This window comes from Plectropomus leopardus, chromosome 23, assembly GCF_026936395.1.
Source record: "Plectropomus leopardus strain MGB_pleo_1.0 chromosome 23, ASM2693639v1, whole genome shotgun sequence".
Taxonomy (NCBI): domain Eukaryota; kingdom Metazoa; phylum Chordata; class Actinopteri; order Perciformes; family Serranidae; genus Plectropomus; species Plectropomus leopardus.
The window spans coordinates 18,256,536-18,274,138 of record NC_142198.1 but is presented as its reverse complement, the minus strand read 5'-3'; the positions used below and the strand labels follow the sequence as shown (position 1 = coordinate 18,274,138).

General features: G+C 36.6%; 2 protein-coding genes across 2 annotated transcripts; one reads left to right on the top strand and one right to left on the bottom strand.

Moving 5' to 3' along the window:
* The first annotated feature begins 767 nt into the window (after positions 1 to 767).
* dhrs4 (dehydrogenase/reductase (SDR family) member 4) lies at positions 768 to 7,902 on the top strand. Its single transcript, XM_042512165.2, has 9 exons — positions 768 to 917; positions 1,200 to 1,315; positions 2,340 to 2,517; positions 3,667 to 3,768; positions 4,650 to 4,720; positions 4,803 to 4,854; positions 5,583 to 5,717; positions 6,447 to 6,502; positions 6,596 to 7,902. Exons 2-9 carry the CDS (start codon positions 1,203 to 1,205, stop codon positions 6,708 to 6,710), a joined length of 822 nt encoding a protein of 273 aa, XP_042368099.2. The 5' UTR covers positions 768 to 917; positions 1,200 to 1,202; the 3' UTR covers positions 6,711 to 7,902.
* A 466-nt stretch (positions 7,903 to 8,368) lies between these two features.
* tinf2 (TERF1 (TRF1)-interacting nuclear factor 2) lies at positions 8,369 to 17,081 on the bottom strand. Its single transcript, XM_042512164.2, has 10 exons — positions 16,750 to 17,081; positions 15,298 to 15,500; positions 14,601 to 14,708; positions 14,132 to 14,227; positions 13,907 to 14,017; positions 12,871 to 12,994; positions 12,039 to 12,771; positions 10,121 to 10,179; positions 9,953 to 10,032; positions 8,369 to 8,896 (listed from the first exon to the last, which is right to left on the bottom strand). Exons 1-10 carry the CDS (start codon positions 16,775 to 16,777, stop codon positions 8,777 to 8,779), a joined length of 1,662 nt encoding a protein of 553 aa, XP_042368098.2. The 5' UTR covers positions 16,778 to 17,081; the 3' UTR covers positions 8,369 to 8,776.
* Between the last annotated feature and the right edge of the window lie 522 nt (positions 17,082 to 17,603).

Genomic DNA, 17,603 nt, shown 5'->3' with positions numbered 1-17,603 from the left:
AGAAAATTCTTAAAATCCAATAAATGTCCTAAATTCCTAGAAATGTCCTAGAGAAAAAGAGAAAATATATAAGAACACCAATTGCCCCAAAATCCTAGAAACGTTGTAAAGTTTAGGTCCTAAACTTTAGGACATTTCCTACAATCGTAAAAACATGCTAAAATAATAGTTTTCCTAAAAACCTAGAAACGTACAGAAATTCTAGAAACATCCTAAAATTCTAAAAACGTCCTGAAAATGTCCTAAAATTCTAAAAACATTCTAAAATCCTAGAAATGTCTAAAAATCCTCGAAATGTACTGAAATTCTAGAAACGTACTAAAATCCAAGAAACGTCCTAAATATGTTCTCAACTTCTTGAAACATCCTAAAATCATAGAAATGTCCTAAAATCCTAGAAACATGTATGGGGCTGCTGTGACGGGCCCCTGGCCTCCTGTCTATTTTCAAACGTGGCCCCCAAGCAGAACAAGATGACTATCGCTGAATTAAACCTAGTCAACATCTGTGAAGTCGTGCAGGTATTTGGAGCCTTGAACGCACCACCACTGTGATTGGTGTTCGTGAGTTGCGTTCATGGACGTCCGGATTTTATACAATCAGAGACTGTAAACTGAGGAAAAACAAAAATATGTCCCCAAGGCTACTACCATCACTTAAAATAAAAAATAACTCCCCTAAAAATAGCATCATTTTAAAGGGCTTCGCCGCACAGTTGAATTAAACAGCAGACAACCGCGCTGGGCTCAGCTGGCGGCTTTTATTTTGACAGCGCGATTTTCACCCGGAAAATACAGTTGCAACCGTTGAGACACATTAACCGACGGTGATCAAAAGTCCAGGCTGTAGACTGTGGGAGTTTTATTTTATTTTTTTAAACAAATTAGCCTTTTATATTGCACGAACTGCAGGTTGAGGTAATGCTTCTGATCATATTTGCATGTTTACACGAGTTGCTGATAAAATGTAGCTTAATGAGTTAAAGTATAATCATGAACTGTATTAATTAGAGCTTCGTCAGCACCGATCAAGTATTTTGTTTTTGTTGTTGTTTTCTAATGAAAAAGCGGTTCCCAGCTTCATCCACTCTTTACTTAAATCTCCCAGTATTCGGTTTGTGCACCGCAGCTGAGCCATGGTGAGCCCTGCCCCAGTTTCCCAGGGTTACCTTAAAAAAAACACCTTTTCTGTATTTACAGGTGATGTTGATGAGTGTATTCAGGTGCCTTAGGACCAACCCTGTTGCAGGCCTCAGGAGCATGTCTCAAAGCAGCCTTGCTGGAAAGGTGGCCATCGTCACTGCCTCCACAGATGGGTAAGATGCACATGATGAACTCCAGGTTTGTTTACACTGCCCTGAAAAGACATAGATAGATAGTAGGGACTGTTATTTATAGCAATTATTAGTAGTTAATGAGACTGATAATTATTATTTGGAACTGATGTGCATTTACAATGAAAATAAAAATCTTTCTGTCAATATTTATATATAATATATAATAAAGCCCAATACAAAACTTTGTTTAAATGCTTTTTTACAAATGTTTAATAAAAACTGAAATATTCAGCATCATATATGGAAAGTTCCCAGCAACTTTTTAAAAAAAAAAAAAAAGTTAGATTTTAATTAAAAATTGCTACCTGAGGTTTTGCAAAGTCAAAAAAATTTTAAAAAGTCGAAAGATTATCAGCATGGCTGATTGTTGGAGCCGATATTTGGCATTTTGCAGATTATCTGTATCAGCATTTTATTTTAATTATCGCTGATAAAAGTGATTAATTAAAAAGTGCAAAGAAAGTTTCAGCATGGGAGGAATTTTATATTTTTTCTTTTAAATTTTAAGACAAAAAAACTTGCTGTATGTGATGTCGAAAGTTTTAGTTTTGTTTAACATTTGCTAAAAGCATTTCCACAAAGTTTCGCATTGAAGTTTGTGATATTCCAAATTCTAAATATTGACAGAAATATTTTCATTTTTATTGTAAATGTGTACTGGTTCCAAATATCGGTTATAGGTCTCCTTAACTACTAATAATCTGTAAAAAAAAATATCATAATTTGTAATTGTTTTTTTTTTTCAAAATATTATATATTTAATAGAAAACTTGTTAATTCTGTTTCCACTTTATCCAGAAGCTGCTCGCGTTTTTTACCAGAACAAAACAAATTCGTACACAGAAATGACCGTCAAGCATTAAATCTTAAATATGTGAATTCTTAAAACGGGATGGCATCTGAAAGGTTCGTTAACATAAAAAACCTCACGATTGTGATGATAATAGACGTTTTTACAGACCTGATCTCTTGCTGAGATGTTTTGCTCCTTGTTTCCTGTCAGAATTGGTCTGGCCGTAGCTCAGGGGCTGGGAAAGAGAGGCGCTCATGTGGTGGTGAGCAGCCGGCGGCAGGCCAACGTGGACAAAGCTGTGAAGCTGCTGCAGAGCCAGAGCATCCAGGTGACCGGGACCACCTGTCATGTTGGCAACAGGGAAGACAGAGAGAAACTGGTTCAAACGGTGAGTTTTTAGTTGTTTTTTTTTATTAAATTCTATCAGAAACACTAATATGAACCACAGACAACTGCATCAACAAGTTTAACCCATTGAAAACCTGAGAAAAGTGTCTCAATCTCTTCAATATTGCAAGAAATTTGTAAAAAGTTATCCAAAAAAGGCCAAATAGGAAAAAATAAAATAAATGAAAGAAATGTCCTAAAACCTAAAATTATCCCAAAATCCTAGCAATGTCCTAAAATCCTAGAAACATCAAAAAACTAAAAAATATCCTTAAAGTCAAGATACATCCTAAAATACAAGAAATGACCTTAAAATCCCAGAATAGTCCCAAATCTTAGAAATGTCTTAAAATCCTATAAATGTCCTAAATTCCTAGAAATGTCCAAAAATCCTAGAGAGAAAGAGAAAATATATAAGAATACCAATTGTCCTAAAATCCTAGAAACGTCGTGAAGTTTAGAACATTTCCTACAATCCTAAAAACATGCTAAAATAATAGTTTTCAGAAAAACCTAAACCTAACCTAATTCTGGAAACATCCTAAAATTCTAAAAACTCAATCTTTTCAACATTACAAGAAATTAGTAAAAAATTATCTTTAAAAAAAAAGCTCAAAAAGGAAAAAATAAAATAAAATTAAAAAAAAAAATGAAAGAAAATAGCTTGCTAAACATGTAAATGTAACTAACTGTATATATATTATAATAATTATTTTTAAATAATTTATTTAAAATTTAATAATGTAAATTTAAAATAATTTTTCTTTTTTTCTTTTTTTTAATACTAATTTTCAGTTCATTTTCTTGTCAGCTTTTCTTGCAATTTTCTTGGGACATCTTTTGCCAAATTACTCACTATTTTTTTAGCCATGTTTCAGACTGATTTGTTCAGGTTTCACAGGTTTAAACTCTTGTGAAAGGACGAGGATCCAGGTTTCAAAGAGTTAAGCCACATAATAAACATAAAAATAATAATAATACATTTAATTTTTAGAGCGTTTTTCACAGTATTCGAAGACAGAGAATAAATAAAATAAAATCAAAGAATAAATAAAACAGAATGACTGGCTGCGTATCTATAATTATGAGATCATCAGTGATTTATCTGACTGATAACCTCGTTAATAGTCTCATCTTGTCTTTGGGACAGACTCTGGATCAGTTTGGGGGCATCGATATCCTGGTGTCCAATGCAGCGGTTAACCCTTTCATTGGAAACATCATGGACTCCACAGAGGACATCTGGGACAAGGTAAACAACAACAACTGAAGCCGCAGTCCTCACTCATGAATCGTTTTGACTTTGAAAGCTGAGCAAACTGATTTAGTTCAAAACATTGGAAAAAGGCAACAAATAACTGCGAGAGCTATTTGTTAGTAGTTTAGTTGTTTTCTAAACATACATGATTATTCTAGATGTTTACATTATTTAGATTTGTTTTTGATGGTGTTTTATTTCGCTAGTTATTTGTTTAATTTAATTATTATTTATTTATTTATTTTTTGTTTAGCATGATTTTTTGCGTAATTTGCATATATATATATATATATTTTTTTTTGTGAATTGGAAAATCTGGGGCACCCGTGGATATAAAGATAGGTAGGCAGGTAGGACCAGCATGCACCTTAGTGAGCAAAATGTTTTTTTTTTTTTTTTACCACAGCAAGAGAGGCAGCGGGTGCTATGATTCTATAAATAAATATATAATATAATATAATATAATATAATATCATATAATAAATCAAGAAGAAACGAGAATGTTCTACTACAAGAATGAAAAAAGAAATGACCCAAAAAATAGCAAGAAATAAAAAAAAAAAAAGTAAAAATTCCAGGAAAATTGCCTGAAAATTTGTTAAAAAAAAACACACACACACACACACAAAACAAAAAAAAAGACATGACCTGGAAAAAAGCTCAAATCTAATTTTGTGATAGGATTTTAAATATGTCAATTTTTTGAACATTTTTTTCCCCCAAGTTGCTCAATGTTCCAGAAAGAATATGCATCAGTTTTCTCATGGTTATAAGGTAGAAATACTTGTTTTGGCTCCTGTTTCTGAGAAACAATTAACCTCCCTCCTTTTTATTTATTGTAATTCAGGATCATTTATGAGCTCATTTCTTTCTAGATCATGTCCATTAACGTGACATCAGCCTTCCTCATGACTAAGCTGGTGGTGCCTCATATGGTGAAGAGAGGGTGAGTCAAACTGATCCAAACAACAACAGAGACTTTAAAACGGTCTGTATATCTAATTAATGCTCTGTATTTTTCCTTTTAGAGGTGGGAGTGTCGTATTTGTGTCTTCTGTGGCTGCGTACCAACCAATGCAGGTCAGAACACGTATCACATTCATATTAAAGACATACCACAAAAGATCATTTGTGTATCAGTTACTCACCGTGTTACTATGAATTTGTGAAGAAAAGGTTATTTATTTAATTTTTTCATTTTTTATTTCTCTATTCATTTAGCTGCTCTATTTATCTGTACCCCATCCTTCCTATGGCCTGTTCTTACCATCTTTTCACGTTTTAATCTATCCACTTGTACATCTGTATCTTATTTGTTTTATCCCCACTGATGTGTTATTGTCTTCCTATATTAACTCTTATTATTTTTATCCTCTTTGATTGCATTTATTTTTGTATTTTCTAAAACCTTTTTTAATTTTTTTTGTTTCAGTACTTTACCTGCCTTTTTCATGATTTGCCTATTTTATTTATTTTATATTCTATATATTTTATTTGCATTATTCATGTTGACCCTTGGCCATTTTGCATGACTGCTCTAGACCTTTCTCTGTCTGGCATATTTGTTGATGTTTATTTTTATTATTCCCCGATTTCCTGCCTTTGCTTTGTCCGTCAAAGCACTTTGCAAACAACTGTTTTTAAAGGTGCTATATAAATAAAATTTTTATTGTTATTATTATTATCATTGTTTTCGCCCGTGGCGAAAGAAGAATGCAAAAACAAAAGACATTCCTGTTGTGTTGTCATTTTGTAAACTACTGGTTGTGTGTGTGTATGTTGAGGACACCTTGTCTCTGTCCCTGCAGGTCATCGGTGCGTACAGTGTGAGTAAGACGGCGCTGCTGGGTCTGACCCGGGTCCTGGCCCCTGAGCTGGCTCCCAGTAACATTAGAGTCAACTGCGTGGCCCCTGGAATCATCAAGACCCACTTCAGCGCTGGGGTGAGGAGAAAAAACACAAACTCAAATCCTCGAGTCATGTTTTCTTAACCTTGAGGGACCGCTTTAATATTACACAAAATCAAGCAAAATCAAGCTTGAAAAAATATTATACGTTAATATTATTTTCTACTTTCATTAAGTTTTTTAACCAACATCAGTCCTAATCACAAATATCAAATATTCATTCATTTTCAGAATTTCACCCCTTAAAATGTCAGGTTTTTGTCAAAATGCCACCATTTTTTCAAATGGAAAAAACCCCACAAAATTTTTTTTTTTTTTTTAGAATACTAAATGCTAAGTTTTCTTTTTATTATTGCAGCCTGGAATAGATCAGTTATTTGGAGCAACATTGTGACCGTGCACCGAGAGGATATAGCATGTATTTTCTCCATATGCCAAATAAATCTGGTAGAAAATGGTAAAAATTACAAATGACTTTGATGGCTATGGGATCAAAAATTGCAATTTGAATGGGTTTAAATTGTGCATTTTTTGCACTTAACAGTATGAATATCACTATTTTGTTTACGCGGTGTATTTTAGACTTATTGTGGGAGTTGAGATGGAAATTCTGAGAATAAACAAAAATACACAATCTTGCCAAAATTGTTTCCATATGCATGAGCACAGCCAAAATTACGTAAAAAAATAAAAATAAAAAAAGAATGAAAAGCGTGTAAAATGTGCCAAACAGTCCCTGAGTGTTTATTCACTGTTCTGTTCCAGTTATGGCAAAATAAAGACATGCTGGAGGAGCTCATGAAGCAGATCAGCATTAAAAGGTAAAGCTCGCGCTGGATGTTTGTCACTAACATGCTGCACAAATTACACACAAATACTATATTTTATACTTTCCTTGAATTTCATCCCTTCAGAATCGGACAGCCGGAGGACATCTCTGGAGTGGTCGCCTTCTTGTGCTCCGATGAGGCTTCCTACATCACTGGAGAGACCATCGCGGTGACGGGAGGATGGGGCTGTCGACTCTGAAGCTCCAGTGGCAACAAAGAACCCCACTACTCCAGTATAACAAAGCTATATTAAAGGGACAGTTCACCCCAAAATCAGAAATATCTCCAACACTCTGCAACTCACACCAAAACTATCTATTTTGATAAAAACAGTAGAGATAAGAGGAAAACATCCGTACAGGTGTTTGCCTTCTCTTCGGTATAATGGAACGAAATGGCACTCAGCTTGTGGTGCTTAAAAAATACACTTGAAAAATTCAACAGCGATGTCTTTTTCCAGAAATTATGACCCAGTTACTCAAGATAATCCACAGACCTTATAATGAGCAGTTTCATGTAGGAACTATTTTCTTTCTACCGCGCTAGACCCGCCAGCCGAATCACTGTGCAGAAGGAAGCGTACAAGGAAGACAGGAATTTTTACGGCCGATATCTCCAACCCTCGGCAACTCACACCAAAATGATCTAGTCTGATAAATATCTCTACAGCTCGACTATGCTCAGTGTTACATACAGAGATGGACGGAGCCCTCCTTCCATCCTCTGGGTTCATTTTGTCCGAATTTTACTTTTCTGAAAGATTACGGAGACAGATGAAACAGAGTAGTACTACCAGAGATCATCGTAGCGTAGTAAAAGCGAGACACGATTCTGGGAGGCGAAGAAGCCTCTTAAAAATTGGTGCAACAGAACGAATCAATAACATAGTGAAAATAATTCTCCGTCCACGTGTCACGATGCGTATGATGGCGCCGTTAAAAGTAGTGTTGTAGTACTCAAGATCGGTCTCAGTCTCGCCTTGGAATCGACGCATTTTGACTTGGTCATCAAGTCTCGGTCAAGTCTCGGTTCCAGTTAGTATGGTCTTGACTACAACACTCGTTAAAAAGTAGAATAACTTTTGACTCTTCTCTCTTTTGCCATCTATTGTCTGTATTTATGCCAAAATAAAGGACGCGTGACGGACAGTGACGTTTACGTTTGAAACAACATCTATTTCCACACATAATGGAGTTTAAATGAGTCTTGAAAAGAAAAAAAATACGTTTTTTTGATTTTAGGGTGAACTCTCCCTGTCATGTGAGTGCTATAATACAATAATATATCAAAGGATTTAAGGTTTTGCAATAAATTACTAAAGATTTGGGATTTTTACAGTATTCAGGGTGATTGTTTGTGATTTTCAGTGAATAAAGATGTTTACTCTCGTAGTTTTTGACAACTAATTTCATCCACACAGCCTGTATCAGACATGTCCAAAGTCCAGCATGGACCAATTTTAAATGGCTTGACTTTTACACAATATTGGTTAATCGAACACCATCGCTTTGCATTTTTTTCTCCTCTATCATAGTTTGTAGACATCAAATAAGATCAAATACGGACTACGCAGGTGGATGTGTTTTTGTTTTTTATAATTAACCCATATGATGCAAAAAGCAGCTGGCCCCCATTTCTATGAACTTTTGACCCCGCTGATCGATGTGATGAGATTCTCACTTTCTATATAAATGTGCAGATTTTCAGTGATCTTCAGTCACTCTGGCAAATGCATGTTTAAGTGCGTAAATATGAATATAATTAAAGAAAAAACAGACAGGTTACCGATGTGATCCTGACACTCCAACACGTTAAATGAAATTAAAAAATGGGGACAAATTTTTCTCATATAAAACATAACTTCACTTTCATTTATTGATTAAGTGAGAATATCACACATGGAGGTTTAAAATATGTACACAAGTGACTTATTTGTAACAGAGAAAATCCAGATATTATCTGGTCTTAAAAGGAAACTGTACATGAAAAAAATATTTAATTAGCGCTTGCTTTGCATGACAGTGCTCATAATAAGTGACGATGATGCCATTTCAGGGTTTGTTTTCCATGATGTTAAACCACTAAAATTTGATTCAGCTACAATTATAAAAAATAAATGTACATTAGCTACAGTGGTCGCTAAATTTTTAATTATTTTTGGCTTTTCTGCCATCTGGTGAAGAAAAAAATTCATAACCATAGTTAAAGTCCTCTGGCATTTTTCAGGTTTCTTGACACCAAACCTGGCAGCGAAATTTGATGTCATCATCTGTGTTTGGCGCCCGCGGACATCAGGTGCCGCCGCTTCGTCCCGGGTTTCCAGTACTCCCTCAGCGTGGGGACGTAGGTGCCGTGTTTGGTCTTGTAGTAGCGCTTCATGAACAGCTGAAGGAGACAGAGTCAGTTAGAAATCACTGATGAAAGAACAAACGACTGAAATATCAGCACATTTATTTGTATTTTCTCGAGGCTCTCACAGTCCAAACACTGTTCGGTTACCATCAGTGGTTTACTTGATGAATTTGAAAGGCTTATGTTGTGGGCTTAAACGTGACGTCAGTAGCTAAAACCCCAAAACTGAGGCAGTCTTTAGGCTCTGAGGAAATTTCAAAGCATTTCTTTTGTCTTTGTGACAGCCAACGATTTTACAACTTGGCAATGCTAGACAGAAAAATCAAGTAGTTCAGACTAAAAAACATTTAAGGCAGAGATACTCAACTCACGGCCCGTGGACCAAATTGGCCCCTGATAGGGTACTGGGTGGCCCCCCCCTAACAATTTTCTAATTCTCAAGAAAAATAAGGTGATTCACACCAGGAATAGTTTGTGTACTTTCAGTATACATAAGGTGTCAGAGTGCATAAAACAGCATCAAAATAAAGCTCGTTTATAAAAAGAAGTGCCAGTGAAGCAAAACAGAGGTCCTAACTAAGCCCCTAATTTCCTAAAATCATAGAAAAATCCTCAAATCCTCGCACCTTCCTGAAAGCATATAAATGTACTAAACTCCTAGAATTATCCTAAAGTCATGGAAGTTTCCTAAAATCCCAGGAATGCCCTGAAATCCTAAATTTTCATAATATCATAGAAATGTCCTAAAATCCCAGAAACATCCTAAAATCCTAAAGATGTCCTTAATCCTACAAACATCTTAAAATCCTAGAAATGTCCTTAAACATCCTAAAATCCTAAGAACTTCCTAAAATACCCCAAAATGTCCTTAAATCCTAGAAACATCATAAAATCCTGTACGTGAAAAACATGTACGGGGCTGCTGTGACTGGCCCCTGGCCTCCTGATATTTTTGCAAAAGTGGCCCCCCAAAGCAAATCAAGTTGAACATCTCTGCTTTAAGGCATGCCGCCCTTAAAAACGAACACAATTTCACGAACAATCACAGCCTATAAAAACCGTGTTTCCTCATGTTGCTAGGATACACACCCTGCCTTTGAAGTTCTTTGTCGCCTCATCTTCAGAATCAGCGACGTAGTCGTCACTGCCTCCTGGAAGAACCGACGTCTCTAAACACACAAAAGGAGACTGAGTTAAACTTAAATCTTGTTTTTTTTCTAATTTCCCAAGTTCAAGTTACACGATTTGTTGAATCACCTGTGTTACTCCGTTGCTGAGAGGGAGAGCGGCTTATACCCCGAAACAGAGGACGATTTCTGTCAAGTAGAAAACACATAATTGAACAATTACGTCAATTTAGTTCCTAATAGTAAATGGACTGCCTTTCTACCTGCTTTTGCCTCTCATTTACACATCCACACATTCACTCGTACAACGATGGCGGCAGAGCTGCCATGCAAGACACTGGCCTGGGTATTTGTGGTCCAGTGTCTTACTCATGGACACATCGGCATGTGGACAGGAGGACGATCCGCTCCACCTCCTGGGCCACAGCAAATGGTGAACGATGGCAACTAATCTGCTTACAGCTCTGCTCTGCGAGGCGCATTTATAATTAAAGTCTAAAAATAACCAGGAAACATCAACCTGCAGTTAAATCATAAGTAATCATAACTCATATAGCGTACATACATGTTTAAATGACTAACGCTATCTCAGAGAGAGACAGAAAGACCAAATGAAAACGGAAACATTGAACTAAATGGTTTTTATTGTATTTGTGGGGATTAAATAACAGCCTACATCAGTGATACTCACATTACAGTCCATGGGCCAACTGACCAGTTTCTAATGTACAATGAAATTTGGTTTATTCTGGATTTTTGTTGGTACTTTTAATGTAAATAAGGTGCCAGAGTGCATAAAAACTTAAAAATGGAGCTTATTACTTATACAAACTAAAGTGGCAGCAGGGCTAAATATTCATATATTAATTAGTGATTTTTGGTTTACTGGCCTCCTGTCAGTTTGCATTTGGCCCTCAGGCAAAGCTGTTGAGTATCCCTGACCTACATTGAGAAATTCAAACCACACTGAACAAACACTTTTGTTTTTGCTCTCATTTTCACAGGCTAAAGTAAAAGATCTGACTTTTTAGTATCGCTGTAGTTTGTGGGGTTTATTGTTGTTTTGATTGGTCTATTTCCCATTAACTGAATTTTCACTTCGATACTGTTTCTGTGAATTTGGCTGTACATCCAACCAACATCATCATAACGTCAAAAACAGGCGCACCTGAGTCGTAATGATGCTGAAGCGTCTTGATGTACCACACCTGTCAGGTGGATGGGTTATCTCGGAAAAGTTAAAATATTTAACTAATTTGTGACCATAATTTGACAGAAATATATCTGTTGAGAGCAAAAAAAGTTTTCAATCTTTCACTTTAAACTGTAAAAAAATGGGAGCAAAAACATATAATTGCATTTAGATTAGGGGTTGACAGATTATCGGCCTGGCAGGTTATCGGGGCCGATATTCAGCTTTTTGCAGATTACCCGTATCAACGTTTTATTTTAATGATGACCGATAAAACTAATTAAAGAAAAAGTGTAGATATTACACTCAACCTACACCAGAGAAGGCCAGTCTGCAATACATGCAAAAAAAGTATCCGCTTGGGAGGAACTTTTACTTTCTAAAATCTCAGGAGCTATTCTTAGTTAATAGTTTCTGAGGAAACTTGCAGTATATGATGTTGAAAGTTTCAGTTTTAATTAAACATTTAGTAAAGGCATTTTTACAAAGTGTTGTGTGGGAGTTTATTATATTCCAAATTGTAAATAGTGACAAAGATTTTCATTTTTATCAGTTAAAAATATAAATTATCGGTCTCATTAAGTATGAATAATCGGTATCGGCCCTGAAAAACCGATATCAGTCGACCCCGTATCTAAATTTTTGTGTATTTATTTTATGCGGCAGTAAAATGCTGCATCAGCTTAAAATGTCTGGTTGTGTGGGATCACTGGTGTGTTTTAGCACGAAAAACAGTTTTACTGAAAATGTAGCTAACAGGAATCCCAAACTCTTAAATTTAGTCGTTCGTTTTTAAGCGAGCGGCTGAATTCCTGTAATACAAACTTGACTTGCGCTGTGCTCCCATGTCTCTTACTCTTTATCGTCCAGGCCGGGATAATCGGGCACTCGAGCTTGGCTGCCTTTCCGTGTCGGAGTTTTGACTGGCGACTTCCTGCTCTGATTCTGCCGGGTCGTATGTAAGGATTTCCCTCCTCTGTCAGACCTGTTAGCGCCAGCAGGCGTCACGGTCAGTGATTCGATGATAACTCGAGGTTGGCGGCTCAGACAAGATTCGAAAACGGAGCGGAGGGACGGCTCTTCAGGCAGGTGCAGTGTTTTGACACCCAGCTGCGACATACAGGTTTCCAGAGCTGCTCTGTCGCGCTCCTCGACAGCTCTGCTCGCTTTGTTTCTGAAACTTATCCTCTCTCCCCCAGATGTGGTCACGCCTAACACTTCGACCTCCTCATCTGAGTCACTCTCTGCGTGGTCGGGTTGCTTGCGTTTTGTTGCGTTGCTCCTCTCCTCCACTTGTTCTCCATCCTCTTTAGGCTCTTGTCTCTGTTTAACCAAAGAGAATTGCAGCTTCTCTTTTGGGCCAAAGTGTTCGTCTCTCAGTGTCCTGCTCATAACCGGCACGTCTTCATTAGATATTAGTCCGATAACAGGTGTAATAAATGGTGTTTTGTCTTGCGTCTGCTCCGCGGCAGACCTTTTGGCCGCGGCAGACCTTTTGGCCGCGGTTGATTGATCTGAAGGTACTCTTCCTGAGGGCGGGAGAGAAAGTGAAGACAGGATGGAGTCTCCCATGTTAGGAGGGAGGGAAGCTGGAAGAAACAAACAGGTGGGAAATGAGAATTATTAAGAATCTACACTAACGGCGTCAGTGTTTCAGTCATCCTCGCTACGAGGCGATCTGTGTGTACCTGCAGTCTCGAGATGACCCAGACAGGTCTGATGCTGAAGCAGCATTTTGAGGAGCTGGGGTTGGGTGGCTGCCCGCGCGCACTCCTCCAGGACAGGAGGGGCATCACTGAGCCACGACACGGTCTGGAGACAAATCAGTTTCTTTGAAAACTGCATTGGGTTTGAGTCAAGTTTTGTCAACGTGCATCTTTAAATGATTAACAAATATAACATAAAAATGTGTATTTCACTTTTTAACTGGACTCAGGGTGTCTACGGGTTCAGACACTTTTCTTTTCAAGATAATATTTAACCAAACTTAAGACTTTTTTTGGACAAATCATCTTTTTTAAGCATCACAGGTGAGTAGAAAAGTAAGAAGTATACATGAAGTTTGCCAACAGGTAAGTGCAAAGTTAAAAGGTGATGTAAAAAGACAGCGTTCGGTTCACCAACGATAAAAGATTTGAGACATCAGAAACAGAACAACTTGACTCATCCTAACAAAAAGAAATTAAAACATCGATGAATTAATTTAGATAATTTGTTCGCAGCAATTTTTACTACAGAAAGTCAAATTTAAGTCTATTTAATGACTTTAAGGCCCAATATTTACAAAATTTAAGGCATCTTAAGACGTTCTGAGGACCTGCAGACACAGAACACCAAGAAGATTTTTTTAACAGAAGCACAGAAACTATACTCGGTAAAAGGGAGTCATTGGTGTATTTTCCTACATACAGTACAGATGCAAACCAACGCTGAATCTGCCCTTTATTTTATTTATATTTTAAAAGGAAGATGTTTTTATACATACTCTCATTTTGAAAACAAATGTTCAAATTTCAACCAAGAAAAAACTTGTGTTAAATCCTTAAGGAATAATAATAATAATAATGTCATACCATATACTGTGATATTTTCAGAGACAATATCATGTACTGTGACAATTTAACACTGTTGCAACTTTTCTCTGTAAAGCAGCAACGATCAGAGCAATAAACGAGGTGTTATGTGTGACAAAACAGGGGAAGATGTTATCAAAGCAGACCCTACCTGAGCCAGATTGGGAACCAGAAGCAACTGGTCCACTCGGATCAAAAACTCCCACAGCAGCTTCTCCAGTTCTTGGTCAAACTCTGGACCGTAATCCACCGGAAACTCCTCCTGTCAGAACAGAGAATAACAATAGGTACTTTCTATCCTACGTCAACTAAAAAATGATCACAATACAGGTTAAAATCTGCCGCTGAGATTACAGATATATATTACAGGACTCACCTTGAAGAAGAGATCTCTCTCTGCTGGGTGTTTCAGCAGCGTGTGAACCAATGAGTGGAAACTTTCCACTGTTCTCATGATTTTTACATCCCTCCTCTGGGAGACAAAAGAGCAAAAATACACTTTTTGAGTGATAACATATCAAATATATCATCATCAAAACTTCAACTTTGTGACATTATTATATTTATTAAGATTATGCCATCAAGTTGTCTTTTGCATCACAATTAAGGTATGCAACTGCTGAAATTATCCACAGCTTTAAGTGACACAAAATCTCACAAACACAAGGTAGATTTTTAAAACATGGTTTAAGTAAAATGTGTCCTTTATATTTGTACCGTCTTCACTGGCAGTGAATGTGAAGCAGTGTGACAAAGAGCATAAAGAGTTTGCCCACAATCTGTTTACAATTACAAAAATGGCAATGCAATTTGTTGTGAGAATCTGAACATCAAATCTCATTTACCCCTGTGGCAGTTGACGAGGGGGACAGGGCAGCAGGGGCACGGATCCTCTCCAGGTGCGGCATAATCACCTTTTCATCGGGCTGTGTGCAGCACAGCTCCAAGATTAACTGAAGAAGAAAAAAATTAATCTTTGAACTGCTAGAGTTTGCTAACTTTTCTAATATATTTGATATGGCAAGTCTAGTCTGTTGCTGTGTTCAAGTGAAGTCGGAATAATCGGAATGATGACTTTCCCACTGTGAAAATTCACACGAACTGCTCATGTCTGAAAAACGACATTTTAAGCTGTATTCCACAGCAATTCGGAAGTCGATAATTCCACGTTGGTTTTTCCGACTTTCAATCTGAATGCTCTCAACACGCTAACTTTACAACCTCAAAGTACATGAACAAAACAAAGTCAGAAAAATGACTTTCCAACTCGGAAACTCCAAATTTCCGACATCACATGAATGCGGCATGTGTGTTTCACATGATCCTAGTCATGTTTCAACGGTCTTCCAGTGTATCCTACATATGTTTACATGTTTTGGTAATTTATGAATGTTTCTGAAACAATAGCCGAAACAATTTATATTCAAAACTTTTCCAAAATATTCTGTTAATTCCAAACCCTTTCAGGTCTGGAAACCACTTTTTCTAATTTCATCATTTTTCCATGAATTTAATGACTGTGGGAGCATCGTTAAATCTCACCCGTCCTCTCAGTCCCAGCGCCAGCTTGCCCTGGTGCCTCACGGTGAGCAGCCCAGGGACGGTCTCACAGGCTGACGTCACAAACTCCTCCACAACCCCATACTGCATCACATCCCTCTGCTTCATCACTTTCCAAAGAGCCGCGGATACCAGGCGCACAGGCGGAGCCAGGAGCTGAAGTGCAGCAAAAGGAAGGCTGGCACCTTCGCCGGAGACAAAGCATGGTGCAGAAAGAGTTAACTTACTGGCGTTTGTTGTTTGTAAAAATCAGCAAAAAAAAAAAAAGTTAAAAGATAATTATCTGAAAAGAAGGTTTTTTTTGTTTTTTTTTTTAAAAAAAGGAAATAAATGAGCTGAAAAGTATTTTAAAGTATTGTCAATGTGGTAATTTCCTTCCTTCCTGATACTTTTGAAAGAAACAAAAAGCAATTTTCTCAGTCTTCAAAGCCTCAAAAAGCTAGTGTATCACATGTTGAAGGCAAAAACTGATGTCCATCCAGGTCTCAAAGGGTTAAGCTAAAGAGTAAATGGGTGAGTGTTTGTGTATTTAAAGGCACTTAAAGATGACATTCATAGGAGTTCTTCTATTTTTATGATACTTGATACTACATGATACTTGTTTTAATGTCCTTTAAATGTGTGATGTCTTGTTTTGAAATGCTGGATTTTCCACCAAGCATCCAGAACTATATAAGTAGAAATAAGTACCAGCACAAAGTATGTTAAAAATATGAAACTAGTGATAATAAAAACAATTAGCTCTATAATGCAAATATTAAACCATACAATGTTTCACAAATTAAACAAAATTAGTGAAAGGTGACAAAAAAATGACCTGAAATATAGTTTAAAATAAGAACATTAAAACATTTCCAGAAAACCATATGTATAATTATTATAATCTAAAAAATATATACGTATATTTACGTATACGTATATGTATTTGCTACGATTTATTTGGGTCATTTCCTTTTTCTTCTTTTTTTTATTACTTGTCTTCATTTTTTAGTATATTCAAGAAATTCAGTTGGGCTTTTTTTTCTAGTTTCCTAATAATTTTCTCCTATTTTTTTTTTTTTTTTTTAAATTTTCAAGTAATATTTTTGTACTTTTCACAAATTTCTTGCGAATTTTTGGGTCATTTCATCTTTCGTTGCTCATTGCCCTCTTCCAGTGATTCAGATATAGCCAATATGCTCTTGTTTTAAAGGGTTAAAGTTGCACTGCTGGCTCCAACCTGATCAATGAGTCTCTAAACACCTGTCCAACTAATCGACTAATCAACCCAGCTGTGTCTCCCAAATGACACATTAAACGCTACTTGCTTTGAAATTCATCTGCAACAACCTAAATTCATACCTTATTGAACGTGGAGTGTGTTTAGGCTACCACAGTGTGTGTCAAAAACAGAGAAAATCGAGTTTTAACGTCGTCCAAGCTGTTAAAACTTACCATTTTGGTTGGGTTTTCTTGTAGCCATACCGCTCAGTCAGCTAACGCTAAGCTAGCGGGGTGGACAAGTTGACGTTAAGAATCAAACGTTAACGTTAAAGTTAGCTTAGCAGCTTGGATACATTACTTCAAAACCGACACAGACTGAGAGTTTACCCTGATACGCGTTTAGAAAATGCTGTTAAGACTGTGTTTACTGATTCCGGTGGTTGTTTACCCGCTAGAAACAAAGCTAACAACACTTCTATCAAAACTTCTGCTTCTCATCCTCCCGCCTTCACTGCAACCGCGTCAGTCTCCTCAAATATCCGCGCGGGTGTGCCGGATTGGCGGTGCTTAGCGGATTCAGAGTGAAAGACTACGGTTCGAACGAGGAAACCCCGCCCTCGCGCGCACTCGTATGTCCAAAACAAGCACCACCAAAGTTGCTTAAAGGATATGACGTAATGGTTGCTGTTCCGACAGACGTTTTTTTGCTGAGTTTTCATACACCTATTATTATTATTATTATTATTATTATTATTATTATTATTATTATTATTATTATTATTATTATTATTATTATTATTATTATTATCATTATTGTTGTTGTTATTATTATTATTATTATTATTATTGCCGTTATTTTGTGTCTCTTTTTAGTTGTTATTCTTTGTAGTCATTTTTTAAAAATCTAGTTTAGGTAGTTTTGTGTTTGTTTTACTTACTTTGTTTCTTTTTTTGGTTGCTTTGCCTCATTTGTAGTTCTTTTGTGTCTCTGTTATGTAACTGTGTGGCTCTTTGTAGTCATTTTGTGTCTGTTTTTGGTTATTTGTGTTCCTTTTTGTAAATATTTTGTGTCTCTTTGAGGTCAA